The 26,262-nt window shown below is 40.1% G+C and overlaps 4 protein-coding genes and 2 non-coding genes across 6 annotated transcripts; 2 read left to right on the top strand and 4 right to left on the bottom strand.

Annotated features, from left to right (window-relative positions):
• The first annotated feature begins 371 nt into the window (after positions 1–371).
• On the top strand, positions 372–10,741 carry LOC121895443 (obscurin). The gene is made up of 19 exons (XM_042408593.1): positions 372–995; positions 1,091–1,129; positions 2,147–2,194; positions 2,949–3,239; positions 3,339–3,611; positions 3,829–4,119; positions 4,638–4,898; positions 5,809–6,081; positions 6,345–6,617; positions 6,803–7,072; positions 7,246–7,536; positions 8,011–8,283; positions 8,361–8,475; positions 8,602–8,759; positions 8,847–8,948; positions 9,122–9,190; positions 9,380–9,439; positions 9,570–9,638; positions 9,785–10,741. Exons 1-19 carry the CDS (start codon positions 917–919, stop codon positions 9,847–9,849), a joined length of 3,300 nt encoding a protein of 1,099 aa, XP_042264527.1. The 5' UTR covers positions 372–916; the 3' UTR covers positions 9,850–10,741.
• Positions 9,873–13,093, bottom strand: apobec2b (apolipoprotein B mRNA editing enzyme, catalytic polypeptide-like 2b). The gene is made up of 4 exons (XM_042408636.1): positions 12,647–13,093; positions 11,575–11,755; positions 11,060–11,412; positions 9,873–10,881 (listed from the first exon to the last, which is right to left on the bottom strand). The coding sequence occupies exons 1-3, from the start codon at positions 12,937–12,939 to the stop codon at positions 11,062–11,064; spliced, it is 825 nt and encodes a 274-aa protein (XP_042264570.1). The 5' UTR covers positions 12,940–13,093; the 3' UTR covers positions 9,873–10,881; positions 11,060–11,061.
• A 935-nt stretch (positions 13,094–14,028) lies between these two features.
• On the bottom strand, positions 14,029–19,068 carry si:dkey-109j17.5 (zinc finger BED domain-containing protein 4). Its single transcript, XM_042408610.1, has 5 exons — positions 18,523–19,068; positions 17,907–18,176; positions 17,495–17,754; positions 16,804–17,404; positions 14,029–16,602 (listed from the first exon to the last, which is right to left on the bottom strand). Exons 1-5 carry the CDS (start codon positions 18,670–18,672, stop codon positions 15,760–15,762), a joined length of 2,124 nt encoding a protein of 707 aa, XP_042264544.1. The 5' UTR covers positions 18,673–19,068; the 3' UTR covers positions 14,029–15,759.
• A 279-nt stretch (positions 19,069–19,347) lies between these two features.
• On the bottom strand, positions 19,348–22,831 carry ccdc115 (coiled-coil domain containing 115). Its single transcript, XM_042408645.1, has 5 exons — positions 22,594–22,831; positions 21,479–21,582; positions 21,249–21,364; positions 20,957–21,148; positions 19,348–19,909 (listed from the first exon to the last, which is right to left on the bottom strand). Exons 1-5 carry the CDS (start codon positions 22,711–22,713, stop codon positions 19,770–19,772), a joined length of 672 nt encoding a protein of 223 aa, XP_042264579.1. The 5' UTR covers positions 22,714–22,831; the 3' UTR covers positions 19,348–19,769.
• A 330-nt stretch (positions 22,832–23,161) lies between these two features.
• On the bottom strand, positions 23,162–23,233 carry trnae-uuc. Its single transcript has one exon. It is a non-coding gene; the product is annotated as a tRNA-Glu (tRNA).
• A 2,195-nt stretch (positions 23,234–25,428) lies between these two features.
• Positions 25,429–25,500, top strand: trnah-gug. Its single transcript has one exon. It is a non-coding gene; the product is annotated as a tRNA-His (tRNA).
• Positions 25,501–26,262: the final 762 nt, after the last annotated feature.

Here is a 26,262-nt window from a genome sequence, read left to right as displayed (position 1 = left end):
AGCCATGTGATACATCTTGTCATGCAGGAAGTCATACTTTACCACAGAGAGTGCGACAACTGCTGCGCTTGATTTCTGCTGAAATAATCACTCTTGATAGCTGTATGTAACTACTACAATGATTATGTATAAAATCTTTGATTTTTGTAGATATGTACAGTACGCCTATATGAGTTACAGTGAGGATCACATTGTGAATAAACTGCTTTTCCATTTGTATGTCTAGGGAGTGACTTTCAGCTGAAGGTAAAAAGGCTGTCAGAATGATGTTTGCGGTTGATAGGCTGATCGGTTCACAGAAGTGTAAAAAAAAACCTGTAGTTTCCGCTCATGTTCCCAAAATCACGTCATCGCAGGTTAAAAAAGATCTACTCTGAAACTGTTAAGACAGAATAGTTAGAGAGGTTGAGAGCTTTTGTTCTACTTTTAACTCTGTCACTGCTGAAAATATGAGGAATTAGTTTTGATAACTCAAATGAAAATTAACCTCTTCTTAGAACTTAACTGGATAGCGTGACAGATAGTTTGAGACTATCTTGACATCTTTCACATTGAAAGGGAAAAAATACTTTTAAATATACATTTATCTTTACAAGCAGTAGGCTCCATAATATACACAATATTTGCACACAATTTGCAAATCTTGTCAACACATTAACATTTCTGCACAATGTTTCAATACTCTACCCCCCTGCAGCTTTTCAGCACTAACCAGCAATTCAAATTCATGTTGAGAGCGCAAACATCTGAGTGTGGTTGACCAATACATTTCCTGTTGCTTTGACAAAAAAAAAGCAGATGTCAGAGAGACAGGAAAGCTGTTGTCCTGAGGTGAGTGTAAAGGAACTTCACGCACACGCCCATCTAGTCTGCAGTCTTATTTCCTTTGCTGATCGTCACTTCACAGCAGTTACATATGACTCAACTCAGCAGTACAGCCTCTTCATGTGCAACTCAATGGAAAATGTGGCATCTCAAGGTTTTCAGTGTCATATGTAAGTTTTTATATGTATATTTTTTGTGATTTGTCAAAAAAATTCTTCCTTCTTCTTATTCTTTCATAACAGTCATCATAATTTGATTTTGGCAGATTTCATTGCTGTTTGTGCAGCTCAGGATGCCAGTAGTGGTGAGAAACATTTCTTATACACTGATAAAACATGCAAATACAATGTGTTTTATGCGTTGCACTGATTTGAAATAACAATTAAAAGCTATTTCTAATGCTAGTTTAATCACATTTTCTTGTTAACTGAAAATTATATTACCTATTCCACATTTTATGTCTTAAATGTGTTTATCGCCTGTATTAAATGAAAAGCAGACTAAAACAAAGTTTAGGAAGTAGAACGTGAGAAGAGTTAACATGAGGAACATGAAGTACTTTGTTGTAATAAGTTTGGCAGTTCCTACAATCATAGACGCCTGCTGATGCAAGGTTAGATTTCCTTATTCTGTGGCAGTACTATTGCGTTTTTACATGGTCATGATTGTCTTATCATATAGACTGTATTGTCAATGTAGTGACTCCACTCTTATGTCATCTAATAGTGCATGTGGTGGACAAAATAATGTAATCAAGGCAAGGCAAGTTTATTTGTATAGCAATTTTCAACAACAAGGCAATTCAAAGTGCTTTACATAGAGCATAAAAGAATATAAAAGCAACACAAGGCAATGTAAATAGACATTTAAATACATTAAAAAGTGTTACATTTGGAAATAAAAAGAAGCTAAAATCAGTACAATGTAATCCAAAATATAGTCCTGTTATGTGTGGTACCTTAAAGTAATTTATGATCATCATTTTTTAGAGAATATCTCAGAGGTGGTTTAACTCTGGAAGTTTTTGAAACAGCAGTTTTTGATTGTATTGAACTACATTTTATTGGTGTTCCTGTCACTCTCTTCTGTACTATAACATTAGCTATGTTAATCCCTATCGAAATTATATGATGTCTAATTTAATTAGGTTCAAATTTAACCGAGTGTCCACCTATATGGATTTTTTTTTCTATCAAGCTTTCATGCATAAACACAGAAGTTGACTATTACTGCTGCTGCTGTTTAAATCTAGATATATTTGTAAAGCACAAATGTCGGTTGTTCTGATTCTGTTCTCCACACTTCTCCTCTTATCCACCAGTCACCAAAGCGTATGGAAAGACCCCAGAGTCGACGGTGCTTCCAACTGGTGAGACTGTAACATCAGTTGTTGCGCCATAAATAAAAATGTAAAACAGTATGAATAATCATGCAGCTTCCTTCAGTTTTCTGAAGGGTTTCTTACTTCCTGAAATCAAGTGTTTCTTTTTTGTAAGGCCTGATTGATATTTACATCATCGGATTCCACTGATTTTGGACAGTAAAATCTGTCCAAAATCAAAAAGACAGATGAGAAACAAGAAATCAGAGCTCAATAAATTACATCCAAATTATACCTGACAGTAGGACTTCCAAGGTTTGAACAAGCAAATGCAAAATCAGGGGTGTTGTCAAAAGTGTTCTAGCGGTTATCTTTACTGTCTGTGCTGGTTTATATATAGATAACATCACAACGTGGTTTGTCTCTTCTCCTTTTAGAAGAAATTTGTTAAAATTCACAGAATATAACTGAGCTGTTATTGACATAATTTATTACATTATTAATATATTTTAACTCTATTTCAAGGTATATTTTCCCTCTGATGTTGTAGTCCTTTTTAATATTATGAATATTTAAATCGATGAATAGTTCATAAGAGAAGGAATCAATTGTCATTTTGGAGGTGCATGCATTTAATTTTTAACTGCATTAAATGCATAAATCATAACAAGAAGAACTCAAAAAACTCATTCCACGATAAGGCTCCTAATGCAAACTGACTTAAATGTACATGGATAATTCAGCCGTATGTTATTTCTAATTCTATGAATATAATTGAGAGTATATTCTAATAAACCTCCAGGGCCTCCTCCCGTACCATCTCTGCAGTCACAATCACCATTGGATGTGTTCCCCTCTGAGAAAGTGGAGTTCAATTGTAGTGTCAGCGGCAGCTCTAAGTGGACCTTCACCTGGAAAGTAAATGGACAGCCAGTAGACGATGCAGACCCAAATTTGTCTTTAGATGGGGAAGGATCAAAGCTTACAATCAAAGCATCACAAGCACATTCTGGAAGTTATGTCTGTCAAGGTCATGACACAACAAACAAAGTTACCACTGCAGATAGCAACTCACTCAAACTCAATGTTTATGGTAAGTTTTATTATCCTCTATCACTCATATTTATGTTGTGTGTCTAGCCAGCAGATGTAGATTGACATGCTTCCCCTTTTCTCTCTTCTTTATAATTAGAAAACAAGCCCAAGCCCACTGTGGTCCTAACTCCGCAGAAAGACAAGTTGTTTCCAGGAGAGTCTGTCACCTTCAAATGCACGGTCAACGTGTTCTCTGCATGGGAATATCTGTGGTACCATAATGGAAGTGAAATTCAAGGATTTAATAGTGATACGTATAAAATTAATTCTATAGCTCATCCTCACAGTGGACAGTACCGCTGCAAGGCTAAAAGAGGCAAAGAGCCATTCTTCACAGAGGAGAGTGAAACAACAACTCTGCAGGTTTCTGGTACGCATACGACCACTAACTAGGTCACACTGCTGCACGACATACAGTTTGACCACTTAATTCGTGAGCCTTTATGCACATGTGTATGGTACAAATTATGCACTCAACATTTCTGTGCTCTTTTCTCCTATTTGTTTCTGATGAAGTAAGTTATTTTCATTAGGTTTTATCTTAAATTCAAAAATTTTGAAGATTTCCTTGCGATGCGTATTTTCAGATCCACCGACACCGTCTCTGAAGGTGCGTACTCCCTGGTTGGATGTGTTCTACACTGAGAATGTAGAAATGAGCTGTGAAGTTGAGAGCTCATTCATCTGGACATTCATCTGGTTCAGAGATGGACAACATGTCAATGACGTCAATGACCTGGAACTGGAGGAAGACGGATCATCTCTCAACATCACTTCAGCCACTCAAACCCATCAAGGAGTCTATACCTGCAAAGCTCAGCTCGAATCCGGGAGTGTCACCTCTGGAGACAGCAACCCAGCTCAGGTCATAGTTTATGGTAAGCTCTCATGCCTCTGGGTAGCATTAAATTAACTTTACATGAATTCAGTTAGCTTAAAGAAATAGTCTGATATTTTGTGAAATATGCTTAATCACTTTCTTGCCAAGAGTTAGATGAGAAGGTTGGTGTCATTTGTGTACAGTAGATAATAGGAAGCTTAAATGCCGCGTTCATGTCATATCCCAGTTCCCGTAATTACAATGTTCCAACTTGTAAATGGCGTTCATGTCAGCCTTCACGATGTAATTATGACTGGTAAACTGGGTTTTTGGCTGAACTGAGCTGGCTGAATGCAGTGGTATCTCCTCAACTCTCACCAAGAAAGTGAACATGCTTATTTCTCAAAATGTCGAATTATTCTTTCAGAAATACTGTTACTACCTCTTAATTTAGATATTCATTTCCAAAAGAACATTTGAGCACTTCATTTAGGTGGCCAAGTGTTGTAAGACTGCTTCTCAAGCTATGAGGTAAAGAGTAGCGATTATATGGTGTGAACTGTCTCTCTGTTTTAGACAACACACCCAAACCAACTTTGAGCAAGGATCCTGGTCTAAACCCGATGTATGTTGGAGAAAACGTGAAATTTACTTGCAAAGTTAATGTGTCCACTGGCTGGGAGTATCAGTGGTACAAAGATGCAAAGAAGCTCACTGACACCAGTGAAACCATCGACATCCGTCTTGGTCCTTCTGATGGGGGGAAGTACTCGTGCAAAGCCTCTAGAGGTGGTATTAAGTCAGCCCACAGTGACCTGATGACTCAAGATGTTCTTGGTAAGTTAAAAACAGCAAAGTAATATTATTTTAAGATTGTATCTCAGAAAATGTTCAATTGCTTGTTTTAAATGTGTAAGATGCATATCATCTATTATATGTGAATGAGTTATTTTCTGTTGTTCCGCTACCTTTACTAAAGCCTTAAAAACCTGCTCTTCAAGTCAGTGAAACAGCCCTTTGATATCATTTTGCTTTCGTCAATTGATGCATTTTCTGTTGAAACAGGATGTTGTGGTGAAGCATAATACAGGGAGGGATAGAAGTGTGTGGTATGTACGTAGCGGTGGAATATCGCTTAAGGAGAGAGATGAGGTTTTGTGTGAGGGGAGGTGTGCTGTTGCTTGTTAACAAAGTGAAAAAACATCAGAATGACTCATTTTAACAGTTTACACAGTTTCATTTAAAAGTTCAAAAGACTTATTGTGTCAGACAGAATTATTGCGTCAGTTCAGTCTTTAACATTTTGGGCTCTTTTGTGTTTCAACTGTTAAGACAATCCTGACGTCTTCTTTCATGTCAACACTTTATTAAGTCGGCGCTTTTGTCTGGTTGTGCTCCTATATCTCTAAAAAACACCATGGTGGTTTTTACTTTTTGTTTTGTTTTGAAAAAATACCTTTTTTTGTAGCTAGTTCCTTTTTTTACAGATTCAATTAATCTTTCTTTTGTTTATCAGTATTTAAGTAGGTTTAATCCCATTAATCCTGGCTTAAGCAAGCTTTTAAAAATATTTTACAATTTTATGTCATCTTGATTAAGATACACTAAAGTTGTGTATGATAGAAGCAGATACAACAATTATGTTGACTGTGCTTATCTAATGATTTATACTGTATAGTAAATTCAAATACAATCAGGATATCAACAAGGGTTTAAAAAGGGGCTAATGTGTCTGTCTCTTTTTTAGAAATTCCTGTTCCAACTTTGGAGCTAAACACCCAGTGGTTGGATGTGTTCCCCACTGAGAGTGTGAAGTTCAGCTGTAAGATGCAGAACAACCTTGACTGGACACATACATGGTACAGAGACGGTCAGCCGATCCAGACTGATAATAGAAAAGCTACTCTTTCCATCAACTCTGCTTCAGATTCAGATGCAGGACAATATCAGTGCAAAGGACATCTCAGCGGCAGGTCTGTCAACAGCAGCTATAGTTCTGGATTTAATCTCAGAGTATATGGTGAGTTTTTTGTTTTTTTTAAAAAATTGACATAAAAATTACAGTAACTAGCTAACGTGGCACACCTGAAGAGTATGCAGGTGGAGAGAGAGGGAGGGGATATATAATTAGGAATGTTTTCTTACATTTTGGGCGATATGGGAAGGGGTGGTGGTCTGGAGTAAATATCTGATTAAACACATCTGGTTGAAGCTTCTTTTTACACTGTATGCAGTGTAGTTAAAAACAATACTGATGTCAATGGTGTGTTTGTGTACCCTAAGTTAAGAAACCCAGCGTCATTCTGACACAGGATCCAGAGTACAAGGTGATGTTCGCAGGAGAATCAGTCTCTTTCAGCTGTCACATTAATGTCCCCTCTGAATGGGAGTACCAGTGGTTAAAAGATGGCACTGAACTCAACGAAACTTCAAACAAGTATTCGATTCGCTCTGTTGCAAAAGCAAATAGCGGATCATATACATGCGGAGCAAAAAGAGGAAAGGATAAAGAATTCCACGTCGACTTCAGTCAGGCTATAAAACTTGAAGTTCGAGGTAAGTTTCTGTAGACTTCCTCCTAATATTTATTTGTAGTGTGCAGGCGTTGAATGAGTTGCAGTGCATCTCTGGTCAGTTATGATCCTATTACTCTATCTGGCTGGTCAGATTTTTTTATGAACAGGTTAACAGCTGCTGATATCACATAATACACATGCATTTCTTCTTCTTTGTGTGTTTAGAGAATAAGCCGAAGCCCTCAGTGATTCGACAGCCAAGTGGTGCTAATGTGTACACCGGAGAGTCAGTGTCCTTCAAATGTGAACTTGAAATCCCATCGGGTTGGCGGTATTCCTGGTACAAAGATGAAGAACACCTACCACACACTAACAGCAGTTTTGAGATTCATAATGCCACTTCATTGAACAACGGGACCTATAAGTGCAATGCCACAAGAGATAAAACAGGGTTTCAATCAGAGCATAGTGATGAACAGATCTTACGTATATCTGGTGAGCCAAAGAAAGTTACTTTGTGTTGTCGTGTTGTGATGTGTATTATTTACCGCTGTCATAATCTGTATTTATGTTTTTTTGATGCTGTACAATGTTGTGGTGAAAATCACATAAAAAGAGCATATCTCTAAAGGTACTGAAAGGGGGCTAATGTGTGTGTCTATTTTTAGAAATTCCTGTTCCATTGGTGAAGAAAGGCAGCCCGTGGTTGGATGTGTTCCCCAATGAGAGTGTAAGTTTGACCTGTGGGATGTCGGAGATCAGAAGTGAATGGACATATATATGGTACCGTGATGGTCAGGTGATCCAGTCTGATGATGCTGTGACTTCGGACCCGGATGGAACTCTGTCCATCAGGTCTGCTTCAGCCTCACACCGTGGACAGTACAGCTGCTCAGGAGATTTCAAGAGCAGAAATGTCACAAGCAACCCCGGTCGTACAGTAACACTTCGTGTTTACGGTGAGTGTTTTTTCCCTTTTTTTTGACTCACTTTTAAAGATAAATACTTAAAAATTGTTTTATCTTGCATCTTGTCACGCTGATAGATGTGGCTTGTGGGATTTTTACATAAGCACATTATTTTAAAAGAATGGTTTGACATTTGGGGAAATACACTTATTTCATCTAATAGTCCTATGAGAATATTGATACCACTCTCAGATATGAGAGTGGTATTGATCTTCTCGTGTAACTCTAGGAACAAAAGTGAATATGCATATTTCCCAAAATTTCAAACTATTCCTTTAACAAACTGCTTGCTCAAACTTGCTTTCAATCAGGTGAGGAAGTATAGTTTCAGCATATCAAAATAGTCACTGAAAGCATCTACTAAAGCTTCTTCTTACTCTGGGCTGTGCAGTTTGATTTACATTAAAATGCTGTCATACAGCATCATAACAGCAATGACATTATTCCATTATTATTAACCCTCAGATACAAAACCCAGTATCAAACTGATGCAGAGACCCCACTCCAAGGTGATGCACACTGGAGATGAAGTCTTCTTTAGCTGTCACGTCAATGTCTCTTCTGGATGGGAGTACCTGTTTTACAAAGATGGGAATCCACTTGTTGCATCTGGAAACAATTATTCCATCAGGTCTGTTTTGACAACAGACACTGGATCATATGAATGCAAAGCTAAAAGAGGAAAGGAGAAAGTCTTTGAAATAGATGAGACTCAGGCTTCAAGGCTTGACATTGAAGGTAAGTTTTCATTTCATTTTTCTGTATGTATGCAAGTGTTGAATGTGTTTATCAAAGTTTTCATTGTGTTTCTGCAGAACGCCCGAGCACAGCTATAGTCCTGTTAACTGGCTGGTCGGAGGTCTTTTCTACTGACAGCCTGATACTCAAATGTGAGGTGAAGGAAGGCCAGTACGCATGGAACTACACATGGTAATACACATCAAAAACACCAGTTTATACTATGTAGTTAAGTGTTCTAAATGTATTTGCATGTATACTATACTATATACTATGTGCATTTCTTTGTGAAAATTAAAACATACTAAATTTAAACAGGTCCAAAGAGGGGGAACCAATCAATCAAACGTTTTCCGAGAAATATACCGTCACACCCCACAATAACCCTGAGCAGAGCCTGTACACGTGCCGGGGTGTCCGCACCGCAAGACCGTTTTACTCAAAAGACAGTCAGTCTTTCGCAACCAAGAACCTTCGTGAGTACAATCAAAGTCTAGAAGTTCTGAATTTTTACCCTACAAGTATTCTCTCTCACATTCATTCTCTCTGTCTTTTATCTCTAGTTTTGAAGAGGAGGGTGCTTCTTTCCATCTCTGGCTGTCTCTTCTTTGGCATCATTGCCGTCTTCATTGGATGTATTGCCCTCAGAGTCTTCCACAAACCAGGTTTTACTTAAGTTTTAGTTTCTTTTTGAGTGCATGCATTCTTTAAAAAACTGCATTACTAAAAATGGCATCCTGACGCTTCAGAATATATATTTGATCTCAAAGTGACAAACCTAAGCCAATGTCTCTTTTAGTTACAATGACGTGACCTTGTTTCTTTTCTAATCATATAGTGGATGAGTACGAGAAGCCAGAGGAGGCCGAGCTGTTTCTCACCATGGCTCAACTGAAGGACCGTGGCGGTATGTTGACACAAGCTGGTAGCCATTTCCTCATATGCTGCACATACTGCCCGCCCTCTGAGTTTTTTTTTCTTTGAACTGACAGTTTGTGAAACCACCTACTGATATTTTAAAGTTGAGGTCTGACTTTCCTAGTTTGCCATTAGCTGGTGGTGCTCTTGTATTTAAGTTCCCTCCTCCCTCCTACAGATGCACCCAGTCCAATGGTTGATTACGTCACTGATGAAGCACTGAATGCTCCATCTAAAGGTAAAGAACCCATAGATAAGAAATGCAGATAATTAAAGAATGATTACTATATCGTACGTTCCCTGGACTCATTCCTCACTGACTGTTTATCTTTGCTTTGTTGCTTTTTTACAAACAATTTGACCTGCAGAAGGTGAAGAGAATGGCAAGATTTGCAGTGAATCAACACCACTACCAATAACCTCGCCGGAGGACGAAGGTAATATTATTATAATACATATACATTTTTCCAATTTAACATACTCTCTATGATGATGGGTGCGGTGCCAGTTACTTATAGCTAAGGCATAATATATTACTGATCCATCTTGCTCATCCACATCTTATTCTTTCTTGTCTTTCTAGCTGCGACGGCTGAGAACCCTGATACAGCAGAAAACGGTGGTGGGCTGGTTTCCTTTAAACAATAAGTCACTGAAGATGTATTTGCTTCATTTTAGCAGGCAACTATTAAGAAGGCTTTAGACTTGCAACAGCCCTGCGAGGCCTTAATAGTCATTTCGCATCAGAAAACTGAATTTTTGTATGTATGAAAACTGGAGAAACAATTGCGCAATGCTTACAACTAGTGGGACAGAAAATATAAATCTGTTGCCATGTTTGCATTAGTGTTAAAGTAAAGCTGATGCTGATTAGAATTCAGTCATGAGTTTTAAATGTCAATAGTTTTAGATGTATCATGTCATGACTTGTGTGGACAGATGGAAATTTTGCACCATTGGTGGGGCTATATGTAAAATCAAATAATCACTAAATTTACTGTAATTAACAATGACAAATTTCTTTGGAATCTATCAAATAGTTGTTGAAATATTATTCTCCAGACCAAAATGCTGGACCATACAACTATGTACTGTTATTCTGTATAAAACATTACTTGGTTGCACAATATTGTTTGAAATTGTACATTTTTTAATCCACAGCACTGATGAATTTACTTAAGGCACTGATAAAATATGAAACATTATTTATGTTAGCACAATCTATCATATACAATGTCAGCTTTCATATAAATCAATGTTAGTTATTATACTGTACATATGTGATAATCTGTATGACTTTCTCCTTCAGTTAGTGTTTCAATTCTTAGAACAAACACCAGATGTCAGTAGATATAAGATGTCAGGCTTCTCCAAAACCTGAAACGCTGTAAATGGTTCTGCAATGAATGTTATTACTTTGTTATTCTAAAGTGACCAGTTCGATATAGTATATTTTTTTACAATAAGTAATGCTATAGAAATGCCATTCGCGCATTTGTGTCTGCCTATGAAATTATCAAAATAAAAAATACAAAATGTTGCCACGAGTGTTCATTCAAACTAATACTGATCTGCACCATCACATGTGACTGCAAGAAACACATTTTCAACCAGTGGGAATTTCACAAGTAGGCCGATTTGTGGTTCAGTCAGTGGGGAGATCTCGTCCATCAAGTGGACCTGTGACAGTAACAAGACAGTGGACAAGAGACACAAGAAGAAGAGAGTAATTATTCTCTCTCACACACACACACCCACACACACACACACACACACACACACACACACACACACACACACACACATACACATCTTAAAATCAAAAGGCCCACAGAAGGCATGTAGATACAAGACTCACATCTACTTGAGGATATCAGCCAGTTTCTCCATATAGTAGTCATAGTTCTCCTGACAATCCTCCCAGGGTGTAAAGGTCTCATCCTCCTCCTTCTCCACATACGTCTCCCAAACAAGCAGGAAGTCACGCGGCTTCATCATCCTCATTTTACAGCCGGCACTCACCAGGGCCTTCAGCCCTTGTACTATCTCTGGCTGCTCCCACTCAAAGAGACGAGAGCAGAATATGCAGAGATGGAGCTTTTTATTCTTTTGCAGGATCTTGGCCAGCTTGTCTGCACAAGCCACGCAGGGACTGGATGATACGTACCATGTGACATCAAACTCCTGAGAAGAATTGCAGTTAGGAAGCACCTGGAACAAAAGAGTGAGGATTTATTGAGGTATAGAAGAGCTATAACAATCATGAGAGAAGTGCAACTGCTTGCAAACATAGAAAGAAGACCTACCATGGTGTTCACATATGTGCAACATGATGCTACAGTAAGAACAGCTGACTGTGCGAGCATTCATTACCTGTTGAAAGAAGGCCTCTTCGACGTGAGCTGTGGCATGTTCATCCTCCATATAACCTTTCAGAGGCTCTGTGCTGCCTCCTGCTGTATCCACTCTGTAGCACAGTAGGGTCTTGTTCCTCCCTGATGAGTATTCCACATTCCTGAACTGAAACTTGAAGTAGAACGGGCTCATCTGTTCCCTAGTGGAGAGTGAAATTGAGAGTTTCCATAAATCTAATATTAAGCAGCCTGTTTTGACAGTGCTGTCATCACCATTAGGGTTTTTTAGTGCATAAAGGTTAGATTGGCAACTCAGAGTGAAAAACCCTACCAGCATGATACATCTTTCAACGTTTTTTTCACTTTTATCTGTGACCTTTAATCGTGGTGCATGACAACACTATCCAGGTGAAAAGGCATTCACTTCCTGGCATAGCACTATGAGTATGAGTATGAGTCACTTATTTTGTGATGAATTTGTCAACCATCAAAGACACAGTAAGACAATAATAAAAGAGTAATGACAGCAAGATCTCAACAAGGGTGACACAGTGAATAGAATATTAACGAGGATACCACTGAGTAAACTGACGTTTCTATAAATATTATTGGCTTTCAAATCATCCCATGGACTGTGGATGTGCCATGCCTTTCATGATTCAGGCACAAACACATACTTAACCTGCCTTTCTTTGTTAATCTATTGACATATAAAACGTGAATAGCCACATGGATAACACAAATAGATCTATTATAGCTTTGATATCATATAAATAATACTAAAAGGACAACAACTGGGGGGGTAGATGCTAAGCAGACAGATACAGCAGGCCGGCATCTGTGTCAACTCTGTGACTCATTCCTATTCTTACTGCTGGGTTAATAATGATGGCAGGTGCAAGTCATTAGTATCCTCTCTCACTGAAATCAAATATAGTACACAGGCATACAGAAAGACAAGAAAAACACATTTTACTCCAAAAGAAATCCACCTAACCAAAATATGGATGTGTGAAAGAGCAAAAACAGGTATGTAAGTGGGACACACTGACTCTGACATCTTTGTGGTGTATGTATATAATCTTACAAACCCTGTGACGATCTCGAACGGTGGCAGTTCAATGGGTTGAAACTCTCCATTTTCTTCACTGTTCTGCGCCTCCGCCGCTGTTGCCCCTTCACCTTCCCCATTCTTCTTCTCTTCATCCGCCTTGGGCTTCTCGGGGGTCTTCTCTGGTTTGCTCCTCTGAGTTGTGAGCTTGTCAGGCTTTTTCACAAGTTTCTCCTTCCCCTTTTCCTTGTCTTTATCCTTCTCATCATTCGTTTTGTTTTCCACCTTCTTCTCTTTCTTCTTAACACTTAACCGGCTGTTTCTGTCGGCCATGATTTTGTGTGAATGAGTGTTAGATAAAGAGAGGGAGGGAGAGAGAGCGGGAGAGTTGGTGTAAGTGGAGTGATAACCCTAGTGCTGTTACAGAAATAGATCCCATTGTGTGCCGTGGTCTGAGTCACAACGTGTGCATGTCTGGCTGGGGCAGGGGGTAGGTGGCTCAGTTAACTCACCCCCCCCTCCTCTTTCCATGCCCTGGCTGTTGAAAGGCCAAAGGATGACAAAAGAGTAAGTGCCCATGTGTTGCCTGACGAAGGACATACATTTCTTCCACACTTTATACAGTTGCCAAATAAAGAAAGGAAACTACTACTATTTTGTGTATAAATATGCAACACAACAAGCAGTAGCTCTTTAATCCACCAGACTTTCTAACTGTCAGAAGGTCAGCAACAGGCAGGTTATTAATAACGATGCTTAGCTGTGTGTGTGTGAGAGTGTGTATGTGAGTGTGTGTATGGGGTGACCAGGGTTCTCTTGATACTGAACACCGCTTTTCTTTGTGCCAAATCTGATGTCCTGCAGCCCTTTGGTGCTTAGCAATGCACCAAGGCCAGCTAAAGGGCTCCCCAAATAGAGCAAGACTGGGAGCCGTGCAGAACAAACAAATACAAACACATAGTGTGTTGGAGTGTTTGTCTCTGCGCAATGAATAAGAGTGCAAGAGTGTAGTGCGGCCCAGTGTGCATGTGCCCGTGAACAATCAATCTATGAAATCACCCTGCATCAATATGGTCCTCTGTTGAGGCCATTGTGTGGGGGAGGGCAAAATTGGTTTTGTAACAGTGTGTGTATTTTTATGTGTGCGTGTGTCTATGTGTGGATGGAAAATGGCTTTCTGCACTGCAGATGTAATAACTTGAGGCATAAGGGAGAGGGCGGGAAGGAGGGGGCAGTTCAATTACAATTTCCTCCCCTCCTTCAGTCTCACTCTCTGCCAAGTAATTCATTTCAGAGGCAATTACCACCGCAGCCCAGCCTGCTTGTCTAACTCAAATGGATGAACTGTCACAGCCGGGGGGGGGGGGGGGGAGGGAGGGAGAGACAGAGACGCTTCAAGCTGCTCCACATACTCACAAACGACAACACACCCGTGGGATGAGCGGCAAACACACTTTTCAAAGATAAACACACTGACACATCCACACGGATATCTGGCAACACATCTAAATCCATAGAGACATCCTGGGGTGATAATCATTGAGATCACAGCAGTCTTTGATAATTATGATCTATGAGGGAAATCTCATTGTATCTCACGCAGATTGAGGCACTTCTTCTGAAGCGATTTTCAACAACAACAAAAACAGTTACACTTGGATGGAAGCTGTGCTGCAGATGGTGAAAAGGAGATGTAATCCTTGTGACAGTCCTTGTAATCAGATCTATCCAGTCATCTCCAAATTGATTGATGTTGTTTTCTACTCATTATTCTAGTTCATTATTAATCACAAAACATTTATCAGTGCATTCAGGCAGTTTGTAACTTTGGAGAACAAGAAGTACAGTAGCTGCATATATTTTTCTGTTATCTAAGTCCTTCAGCAACAAGGTTTTGTGAGTCTAGTTGGCTGTGAGATAAAGAACCATGTAGGATGTGACTGCTGCCTGCCTGCTGACTCAAATTTAACTGTAATGGAATTACTTGCAATTACCCTGCCTCCCCACCAGCCCAGACTCACAGTTACAGAGTCCCTGAATAAAGGCAAACACACACTGCAACATTCACAGTTTCTCCTTCAAAGCGATGCCCTGTAAAGTGGTTCTAAAATATTTCAGGGAGGTCAGACAAAGCAGAATCTTCTGTTGTGCCACATGCACACATCCTCTGCTAGTTTTCTGGGGCAGAAGTAGGGTCAAACCCATTTCAATTCCTCAAAGTTCAGAGGCAGAAACGGACATGAAATTGAAAAAAGATAAAAGTGCTGATAATAAAAAATGAAATGGAATTGACCTCCACTCTGACAGAGCACATGTGGAGTTATAGAGGACTGACAGCGGAAAATATAAATGAATTAAAAAAAAAAGAGAGAGATCTGAAGCAGATTTTATCTTTTTTCCAATAGCAAAAAAGGTATGTAACGTACACACATGCATGAGTGCACTCATGCCTGCAAACTGCACACACCTCTGCAGTAGGAAGTGAAACTCATTTATTATGATGTCTCAGTGATGAGGCATAAATACAGAGAGAGAAAAGAAGAAGTGGATGATGCACTGTCATATTGTTTAGCAGCCGATGCCTTCCATTTCTCAATCATTTAAAAAACTATGTCAAACGAATCAATCACAACCTGTAGGGTCATTATATATCAGTGAAAATAAACCATATGCTATAGTATGCGATGATTGGCCGCTTCATTTGTCAGTGGGTTAATTGTTGGCTGGTAGAGTACAGACACAGGCTGTCTTTGGGGTTGGGAGGATAGAGAGTGGGGGCTTTGTGGTCTTGTGTTTGTCTGATGATGCTGATTTGGCAAAATAAAGTCTAAGTAAAGGCTTTAGTATTGATCTGCTTCTAGTCTCCTTGGTCCAGAACATGTGTTTTGATAGTCCGTATGCAGGCTACATGGTAAACAGATAGCAATCCACACCTAGTGAAGTCTAGAAAACCCTTCTCAAGAATGGGGCCTCGGCTCTGAACTCTGGGTAATTCCATCTCATATCAACAGATGTGCATTATGAGGACTATGTTATGTTGCTAGCTCAGTTTCTTTAGAGAGGAAATAGACATTAGTATCCAAGAAGTAACTTTACTGCAGGTTTAGAGTCTCCATTTGCTACTAAGGTCAAAGAAATGTTTCACTCTTAGCTCTAAGTCCATAATAATCTGTAGTTGGCTTTGAGGTAGATGAGAGTCTCCAGGTTCTTTGGTAAGACGCGGCCATTCTCTGGCCGGAGATAGCGGCCAGCACTAGTGAAAATGCTCTCCACCACAGTGCCACAAGCAGGTATGGTCAACGCCCTTTTGGCCACCTGGGCAAGTAGAGGAAAGTCTATTGCTTTACGCCGCCAGTAATGCAAGGCCTCCTCGTCTGTGGGTTCCTCTCGCAGGTAGATGGCCAACTCCTGCTCTAAGCTCTTGGCCTGTGTCATTGGTCTCTGCTTGATGAAAGAGAACAGCTTGCAGGGCCGAGAGAGTGAGGAGACCGGAGATGGAGCTGGCGCTGGGGGAGTCTGGGAGTGAGGATGTAGGTCTGTGTTGGGGTCTGTGGGGCTGGAGGCTGTGGAATGTTTGGATAACTCCTCTATAAGAACTTGTCTGTGCCAGTCAGGGTTGCTGCTCCAAGTGAGCTTGAACTGGGGGTCCAGGGTGGTAGCAGTGATGTAGAGGGGGTCCTCCAGGATCGGGGCCAGCCGACGCTCTACAGCCTGGCTGAGTCCCACCAGGAGAGAGGGGCAGTGGGGGGTGGATGTCTCAGAGAGATGTTTACGAAGGCCCAGAACACATGGCAGAGCCAGGCTGATGGACACATGTCTGTCTGTGTGTATGTCTGCTTGTCGGTCTCCATGCACCATGTCCCAGGCCTCAGTGAAGGGCTCCAAAGTGTCAGTGAGCTCCCTCAGCAGGGCTCTCTCTGAACCACCCAGTGCCAGTTCCCCTGGACCACTCATCTCCTCCAGGAACTCCACTGAGTCCAGCAGCCGTCGAAGAACCTGCATCAACACAAACAACAAAAGTTTAACATTTCTAAAACAGTGACTCACTTGTCAAACCATGGAAACACTCTCTTACTTCTGTTCTTGCAAAACATCGACCATTTCTCAGTTGAAACAGCTACATAATCAGTCTATGCAATGAATATTGTGGACATATACTGTATAGTAAATATGTCTTAGTACAGTTATTTTACATACCTTAAGCTGAGCAGCCCAGTCTCTTACTGCAGGAGGGGTATTACCTGGTCCCCCCATCATCAGCCCTGGAACATCAAACACCTGGCTGAGTTTCTCTGGTGGGACAGCAGAGGTAATGTAGTTGTAGAAACAGGCAGCCTTGGTCAGTGCAGAGGAGAGCTGTGAACGGGAGCGCAACCCCTCCCTGACACACTGTTCAAGAGAGCGAGAGAAACAGTCCACACGACAAACACCCAGACCCTGCTCCCACGAGTCCTCCCATGCTCCTTCCTCTCCTCTGTCACCGTGGCCATTCCTAATGCCCTCCTCCGCATCGTTACCATTTTCCACCTCTTCTTCGTCGTCATCATCTTGCTCGTCAGCAAGAGGTGGTGAAACCAGGAAACCGGGAAGACAACATGGCTTTACTGTGGTTGTGACCAGGAAAGGGTCTGCAACAACACGAAATGCTCTTCCTGACACGCCGTGAGAGTGACATACTTCATCAAAATCTGAAAGAACACGACTCCCAGAACTGCCCCCACTCAGGGGAAGGCATGCCAGGAGAGCCGAACGCATCTGCCAGTCAGACGTTAGAAAGTGGCAGGTGACGCCGAGGTACCTGCAGAAAGAGAGAGAAGTGGACTAATCAGCGAGGGAGAACAACCTCGTTGTCACTGTTCTGTTTTTGGTTGATTTCACCTCTTCTTACCCTGAAGTGGCTCCAGATAAGCCCCTCCGGAGATCCAAGCTGAGACTGAGAGCGTGCGCTGAGGCCAGGGCCTGACGGGTTGCCAGCTGGGCCTGGTAGGCATAGGCTGGTAGGAGCTGGCTCTGGATGTAGTGCTGGGGCTCTGGAGTGTAACGCGGCTCCAGGAGCTGAAGCAGCTCTCTGAAGCCGTGATTTTCCACTATGGAAACTGGCTGCAGATCTTGCACAATCATCTTAGCTATCGCCTCAGAGATCAGAACCTATGGTGACATAAAAAACCCTACATAAATAACCTTTATTATAGGGGATGATTTCAGTGCAATACCACAACACATAATTTAATGCTGTAGGATTTCATACAAAAGTAGGTCAGTTATTTGCATCTCAAGCGATGATGGACTATAACGCACACCTGACGTGGGTCATGTCTGTCAAACTTGGTCACCCCTCCTCCTCCAGAACCTCCTCCTACTCCTCCCTCCAGAGTTCCCATTCCTCCAACACCTCCTCCTCCTCCTCCTCCTCCACCTCCTCCTCCTCCTGCTCCTGTACTGATGGGGAGAGTATAGCGGGTATTCCCTCCATTGGTGGTGGTGAAACTGTGCAAGGAACCAGAGGAGTAACCCTCTCTCTTCATGTCTTTCCTTTTCACAAAGTCATCATACATAGCCTGGTGCTTACGCTGGATTGGAGAAAAAGAGAGACGGACACAACAATGTTATTTATTGACACATAAAACACTTGATTCACTGTTAATTTGTATACATGTCTGCACCATACTGCCTTGTCTTAATATCTGTGGGAGGAGATATAGATAAGTATGAGCAAATCCCCCCTTGTGGAGAAGCAACAGACTGTCTTTACAATCAGCTGACACTGTGTATTCTAGCCTACATGAAAAAAGATGCTGTGGGACCAGCAGTTTCAGCTGATGGTGGCAGAAATATGACAACACCAAGAATACGTGTAGATATTTTACTCCCGTCATGTCAACAAGGATATCATCCAATTCATTTTGAAAGCATTACCTTGAGATGCGTTACGAAGTTGGACGTGACACTCCGCTTCGCCTGGATTCTCGTGCCACAAGCCTTGCAGTTGGACTCGATTTTGCCATTTTCACCCTCAAACACAATATTAAAGTAATCCAGAATAGACACCTTCGAAACTGACGCCATTGGAGCCAACAGTTCGCCTGCTCCGAAGTAAAAAATCAACTTGCGATCAAGGACAATCTTGAGTCTGAGGTATCAATCTCACCTCGCCTCTTCTCATGAGCGCAGGCCAGCGTGTTTACGTCCCAATCCCTGACCACACATGAAAAAAAATAAATAAAAAAAATGTTGATGCCAGATGCGCAGACAAAAGAAAAAAATTGAATTCTAAGCAGGAGTTGCGTCGCTTGCACAAATCGGCCACAATCAGGATACACGGGCTGCTGCGGATGTCTGGGAACATCAATAATATAATCAAGGCTACATCCGTTGTTTCTACGCTGCCATCCGCCGCTCGGACGCAAGTGAAGGGGGCAGAGCGCTGTGTTTCATGGAGGCATATAGACAGTATTATAATTGGACCAGGAAGTACACACAATAAACGGGAGTTTCGTTCTCAATTTCGACAGTTCCCGGTAATGTTCGGCTGTCCCCAGTCAGGCTGCTTGGATAAGAGGGTGGTGGCACTCAATTATGCTCGTGTCCTTATAATAAGAGGAGGCAGTTTTTTCTGATAGCATTTCCAAGAGGGTTTATTATTAAGACCAGATGTCTGTATTGACAAGAGAATAAAAATAGGCTACTTATGTTTGAGTGGTTGCTATATCTATACAAAATGAAACATACTGTACTGTAATGTTAAAATATTACAACAAGCACCATTTATTGAATTGGTTCAAACACTTTCTGTTCATATTTATGAATTAATCAATTACAGAGTACAACACAGATTTTATTGAGCCTGAGTAAATCCATTCACAAACACATCAATCTACTACACATTTATTATTCAGTCAAAACAGCACAAGTTCACATATAATTTATTACAAATGAATTGTCAAGTACGAACTGCTACATCAGCAATCTTCACTTCAAAATCTACCAGTTGGAGTTTGATGGGACCTGAAGCATAACCTACTGACTTGGTCCAGACCTTTGAATCCGCCCACTCCACCAAGTCGAGTTGACAATTTTGCCGGCTATCAGGCAACTACTGACTCCAGTCTGTCACTCTCTGGGGCTGCAGATCAGATCACATCCAGCCTCCATTCGACAGTTATTTAGTCTGCAACCTTGTCCAACTGGGCTGCTGAGGTTTTCTCCTGTAGAGTGTGTTTGTCTTTCATGCTGTGCATCAGGTCCTGTCTGGTGTTCAAAACTGCAGTCTGAAGGGTTGCAATCTCAGCAGACAGCTCTATTACTGTAACGTGTCAGAAAACAGGAGGGAAGATGAAGGATGAGGGGAAAGATTAACAGTAGTACACTAAGAACTGTGTTTGAGGTTTCATCTAACGCATGTATCGCAAATACTATTGTCACCAATAAAATTTCACTGTTCTTCTTATATGCCGAATAGAAAGTGCCATGTTATATGTAGGTTGTCCATGTTGTACACTTATGCTCTCAAATCAAGTGTTTTTCATCTAATCTTATACTTTTATGTAGTATGTCTCTACAATAAATTACTATCTGTGGTAACTGATAAGGGCAGCAGGACAAAATATGAGCTCTCTCACACCTTAAATCAATTATACAAGAATCTACAGTAGCCCTGAGTGTTAAACAGACTACAACTAAAGAAAACACATGCAATTAGACAAAACACAATCAAATGAAGAAAACATTTTCACCAATCAGACAAACACATATGCAGCATAACAAATGTGCCAAAGACAGAAAACACAAGCCAATATAGAAGTTCTGCAAGTTGCACAAAGCAAAAGTGAACTGAATTACAATTTAAGTTTGTAAGGCAAACAAAAAACTTATGAACACGCTCTGATGCTCAATTTACTCAATGAATTAGCCTGATATGGGCCATGTTAGCCTGTATCCAACATGAACTCATTAATCGTGTGTACTCAGTCTATTTGAAGGAAAGCTAACACTTGGTGTATAGAAAATATCTGGAATAATATCTGAATCATGCAATCAGAATGTTGAAATGAAAATAAACTTAACTGTTAGCCCATTTTCCAACACCACGGATGGGCAGTCAACTTTAGAGCGTTTGCGGTATTTGGTTGTATTATCTCTATTTGTTTTCTGTATTTGGCTGTGTTGTTTGTGTTTGCAGTGTGTTTTGTTATGCTGCACTTGTGTTGTCAAATTGGTGAATCCGCCCCTGTTTTATATCTTTGCAGTATTTTTGTTTTTTAAAGGCTGCATGTGTTGCAATATTGGTGAAGATTTGACTGCTTTAAATGAAAACCAAAACAAAGTATAGACCCATTCGGAAGTATCATACCTTGCTTGAATGACGACTGTGCTTGTTTTAGGGATTGTGGCACCAAAATCCCAAACCATTTCAGTGGGTCTTGCTGAGGATTCTGGTCACTTTTTCTTACAGGAGGAACTTCAGGAGCTTTCTCACTACTTGCTTCTTCACTGGCCTCTTTTTCTGTGATATCTTTTTTTGATTTTATTCTTCTCCTGACACCTGTGAAATGAAATAAAATGATGGATAAAAAGTGTAATTAGTTCAAGGTGGATGTAAACAACATACATTTTTAACACTACATGGACCATGGAAGACTCACCTTCTTCTTGAGGGCCAATATCCTCTATTGACCTCATGCCATCTTTTCCAGACTCATTACTACACTTTTGTGACACTCTTTCTGTGCAGAACTCCATCTTCCCATTGTCCAGTGATCTGTAACACATAAATATAAGTCACAAAATATTTAAAACTAAAAGTCATGAAATTGCTGTGGAAAACAATCAACCTGGGAGAATTTATTATCATGAAACATTTTGTATTCCTCACCTTGCATGGACACAGACGAGAGGCTCAATCTCACTTGCATACTGAAGAGCTGAGACCTGTTTGTTTCCCATGGAATATCGTGCCTTGGACATGGAAAACCATCCCTGTGGGGAACATAACTTTCTATTAAAAATAGGTGCTAAAGTGGGTGAAGTGGATACAGGATAAAATACAAGGCTTCTAAATTTAAGAACTATAGTATGATAGAGTCAGAATAATACTGTGACATCAGTAAAATGGTATCCTGCTGAGGGAGTAGACACATTATGATTGAACATATAAATTCAGGTTTGGGTTAAAAAAAGATAGAGACTTGACAAATATCAGCAGCAATGCTTGCCTTTATTTCCGGTGCAGAAAATTAATCAAACTTGACTGTGGAGAATAGATTTGCCTTCATCAGCACATCAGAAATTATAAAGTAAACATACATTATGTTAAATATTTAAGAATGCATGTATATACATTTGAGGGCGGACATTTGAAAAATAACTTAAGCAAGGTAAATGCATGTTGTTATAGGAAGAATTTTTCCTGCTTATAGAGTATACTTTACATTATTTTCACTATTCATATGAAGATTATTTTTGCAATTAATTGGTAAATCGTGCAGTCTGTAAGAAAAGAAAATAGTGAAAACTCGCCTATCTCTTATTTCCTAGAGCCCATGTTGACAAATTCAATTTGCTTGTTTTGACTGACGGTTTGACAAACAGTACAAACCTCACAGATATTCAGTATATTACCATTCATGACTACAAACAACAGCATATTCTTTCATTTGAGAGGCTGAAACTGGTGACTTTTGCAAGCAATTAAAGATCTGGGATTATGGCCCCTTTTGATTCTTTTTAAAAAAAATAAATACTGAGTATATTTTTAACATATCTGTGACATTTTATTCGCCAAAAGTTGATTAGATTTCTCTAAATCTATCTTTCCTTATAGCCCAGATTCCCATCTGTCCTCCAGCAGCCTGTTTCAATTCTGTTTCAAAAGGATTTGCATACATTCTTAAACACACATGTAATGAGACATGGAAGTCTGAGGATGGCAAGCTTGCAAAGAGGAAATTACAGGTAAAAGTTCTTGCGTTGTAATGTTTGCAGTGGTACCTGCTCTATGAGAGAGTTGAGAGAGGCTCGTTTCTCCTCCAGTAACTCCAGCTGGTCCATGAAACGGAGCAGCTTTTCGTCCAGTAACAGAGAAGGTTCCTCCAATTCCGTCACACCCATGTCTGCTTGTTGAACTGGTTAATGTACTTTCTTATATAGACTTTACAGTCGTTAAAATAGACTGCACAGACTGACTACATAAGACGTTTGCTACTTCCGTATAGCATCATGTGACATATAACGTCACGTGATTGTCACATATCCTTTTTTTTTTACTGTTAAGCAACGAATACAATAATATCATTATGTATCAGTATTTCCAAATGTTAAGGTATCACTTTAGATCATTTTAAGTGATTTCTGAGTCAAAAGTAACAAGGCCAGCTGTGCATTTGTAAATAAACCCGACGAACAGTTCATCCTGAATTCTTGGTGTCCTCGCTATTTCTTTGGAGCTATATCTTGTAAAGATATTACACAAATTATTATAAGAGGTGCATAATTTAAAATGTACAATGAATAAACAACAAAAAAGTAAGTACAATGCATAAACAACAAAAAAAGATAGTTCCCATACCGGGAGTCGAACCCGGGCCGCCTGGGTGAAAACCAGGAATCCTAACCGCTAGACCATATGGGACTGTTGAACACTACTTACGTAGCTGTATTTTTAAAGGGTTCATACGTATAATCTTTACTGATGCTGATATGTAGCTGTATATTTCACTCAGAACCGTCACTCCTCCTTAGGTTTTATACTTCAGTTAACGCTATGATGGGTGAAACATGACGGCAGCTTCAATGAAAATTTAACTAGTGCGAAGGCTGTCGTTATTTAATGTTAAACCCATGATGTACATATTGGTGGGGGGGGGGGGGGACGACAGTGAATATGTGACCAGGGAATGACAGTTATCTTAACCCATACAACATGAAGAAGATAGTAGACACAAGGTTTCTGAGGTTAAGAACAAATAGCTTATGTATATTAAATGTACCAACCTAAACACTAACATTACTAAAAACAAGGTATGGGAACAATTATGTTGAGGACAATAAAAGCCATGTAAAACAATGTCAGGAGCAGCCACAGCCAAAAATACAAAAAGGGCCAGTGTCTAAAGTAAGAAGTATTAGTCAGGGGGGGAGTCACTGTCTACCAAGCCAGGGAAAATTTAGAGGAAGAGACACTCTAAACAAATGCAGAAGTTTGGTGAAATTACACACACACACACACACACACACGCACACAAACACACAAAAGTAAAGGTGCAAATAAAGTGCAAGGTGCAAACACAGGAAACAACACTCAGCCCTGCAATAGAAGGACTGGTTGCTCTGTGTACTACGCCCTGGCTTGAACAGGTTCACAACCACCTTCCTGGATCAAGTTCTGGCCTAGAACACAGAAAGTAGCATTAGGGCGAGCAGATGGGAAATATACACACGTCTCCTAATATTAAGAAAAATCATCTTAAAAACTGAACACAGAAATAAAAGACAAAGATAAAACCCTGGCAAAACAGCAGTCAGCACTGCAAGAAAAGAACAAAAGAAAGAAAAAACAATTACACAATGACCAAAACCACTAAATCTGTATTAAAGGCGGGTTTTTTAAGTTTTACCTTAACAGTCATGATATGGGTTAAATCAGCTCTCATTCAGTTTTTTATCATCAGTTGCAAACAATCCAGGGAGTACGCTGGCCTATATCATTAAAACAATCAGTCAACCCTCGAAACCAGTGGTTCTCAAAGTGGGGTCTGGGGACCCCCAGGGGTCCTTGAGGGGGTTTCAGGTGGTCCACAGCAAAAGGGGGAATAATTTATTTCACTATAATGCCATCCATAAGTATCACAATGACAGAATGTGTGACTATTTTTGGTTACGGGTTTCATACATATTCTGTAATAAAACATCTAAAAGCAAAATTCTCTGGGACAAATCTTATCAAATGGATGTTCATCGTCTAATTTCTGTCAGTTTAGGGGTCCTTGATGTGAAAAAGTTTGAGAACCACTGACTTGAACTACAAGATCACAATGAATACAAATAAAAGAAACAAAAGCAGCTCAAATAAATACCTCAGATTAACCCACCACCGGGATGAGGGTCAGGGTCTGCAGTCTAGGGGTTTGCCTGGTTTATATATAGAGGAGCATAAATTAGCTGTTCACTGGAACGAATGGAACCTGATCAGGCTCACTTAAGGTGGACTGACCTTTAAGGTGGACCGACCTTTAAGGTGGACCAGCTAACTCTACTTCAATTACTATACAGTAGCACGATATTGCCAACTTTTTTATGAACTCATAACCAGTCAAATTATTATCATCATCAAGGGCAGCCCTTTTCTCTCATTTAAAATAATAAATACTGAGACACAACCAATTTTCAAAGATAACCAGACATGGATGTCATTCCAAAATAGTTAATATTTTAATTTAAATTATTTAAATTTTTAAATCGTTAAACTTTTCGTGCAACTGGACGTTAGCTAACGTAAGGGTTAATGTTACAAATACATCAAAGTTACGTGTAGTCAGAAACCTGCCTAATATTCGCCAGTTATTTGACCAAAGACAAGGTTTGGAAAGCGACGAAGATGCCCTCCATTTTAAAAATTACCATTAACGTCACTGCAGTCAATGTGACAACGGCGGATGATAACCGTTCGTCTACTATCATCCAAACGTATTTTTGTTGGATATGGACCTAGTTGACGGTCGACTGCTTTTCGCAGACATACTTCTACCAGTGTGAAAGATGAGTTCATACTCCAGACTGGTTTATAAAGCCTCCCGCCAGTATTTGCAGCATGACTCCCAGTAGCTCGCCGTGATCGTATAGTGGTTAGTACTCTGCGTTGTGGCCGCAGCAACCCCGGTTCGAATCCGGGTCACGGCAGGGAATAAAATCCCTGACACGGCTTGGGAGGACACTTTTTTCTCCTTTTTTTTTTCCTGACAGTAGGTATTATTTCATCGAAAATGTACTTTGTGTAAATGTTAATGAACACGTTCTAAACAGTCAACTCTAAAAAAATGTATGATAGTTCCCATCAGTAAGTTAGGTTTGTATTTCAGTTCACTGATTCATTTAACAGTCTGTTTGGACATTTATTAATATAATTTAGCTGTCTGTCGTATCTCATTATCTCATGGGCCCGCTGTACTTAAGATCTGCACATAATAATCTATTAGAAGAGTACCTAAATACACCACTCATTATTTCTAAGTATATATATATATATTTTTTTTTAACCAGAAGTAGGGTCCAAAAGTCTGAGACCATTTCCCCACATATACTGTGTTGCTGTGCATGTGACAATAAAAACTCTTGAATCTTCAGATAATGTGTCCTTTGTCACCCAGAGCCACGTGAAAATGAAAGACTTAATTATTAGAAATAGTTGTTTGTAAAAACATACATTTTTAAATTCAATATCTTCACATAAAGTGCCCCAATTCACCCTTCACCAACTGGTGAAACGTTTTATGATTGGGGACCGTGAATGCATGCTGAGGACGGTCATTCAAAGTAATGATACAGAAGACACATTTTCATTGGTGGTTGCCAACGACGACATCATGTTCCGAGAAGAGGAGCCAATCAACAAGCCAGCAGATCGCATGTGGCGCTGGCTCTATGCATACAGTTATCTGATTG

This window comes from Thunnus maccoyii, chromosome 4, assembly GCF_910596095.1.
Source record: "Thunnus maccoyii chromosome 4, fThuMac1.1, whole genome shotgun sequence".
Lineage (NCBI taxonomy): Eukaryota > Metazoa > Chordata > Actinopteri > Scombriformes > Scombridae > Thunnus > Thunnus maccoyii.
The sequence above is the reverse complement of the archived record's forward strand: the minus strand, read 5'-3'. Positions and strand labels throughout refer to the sequence as shown.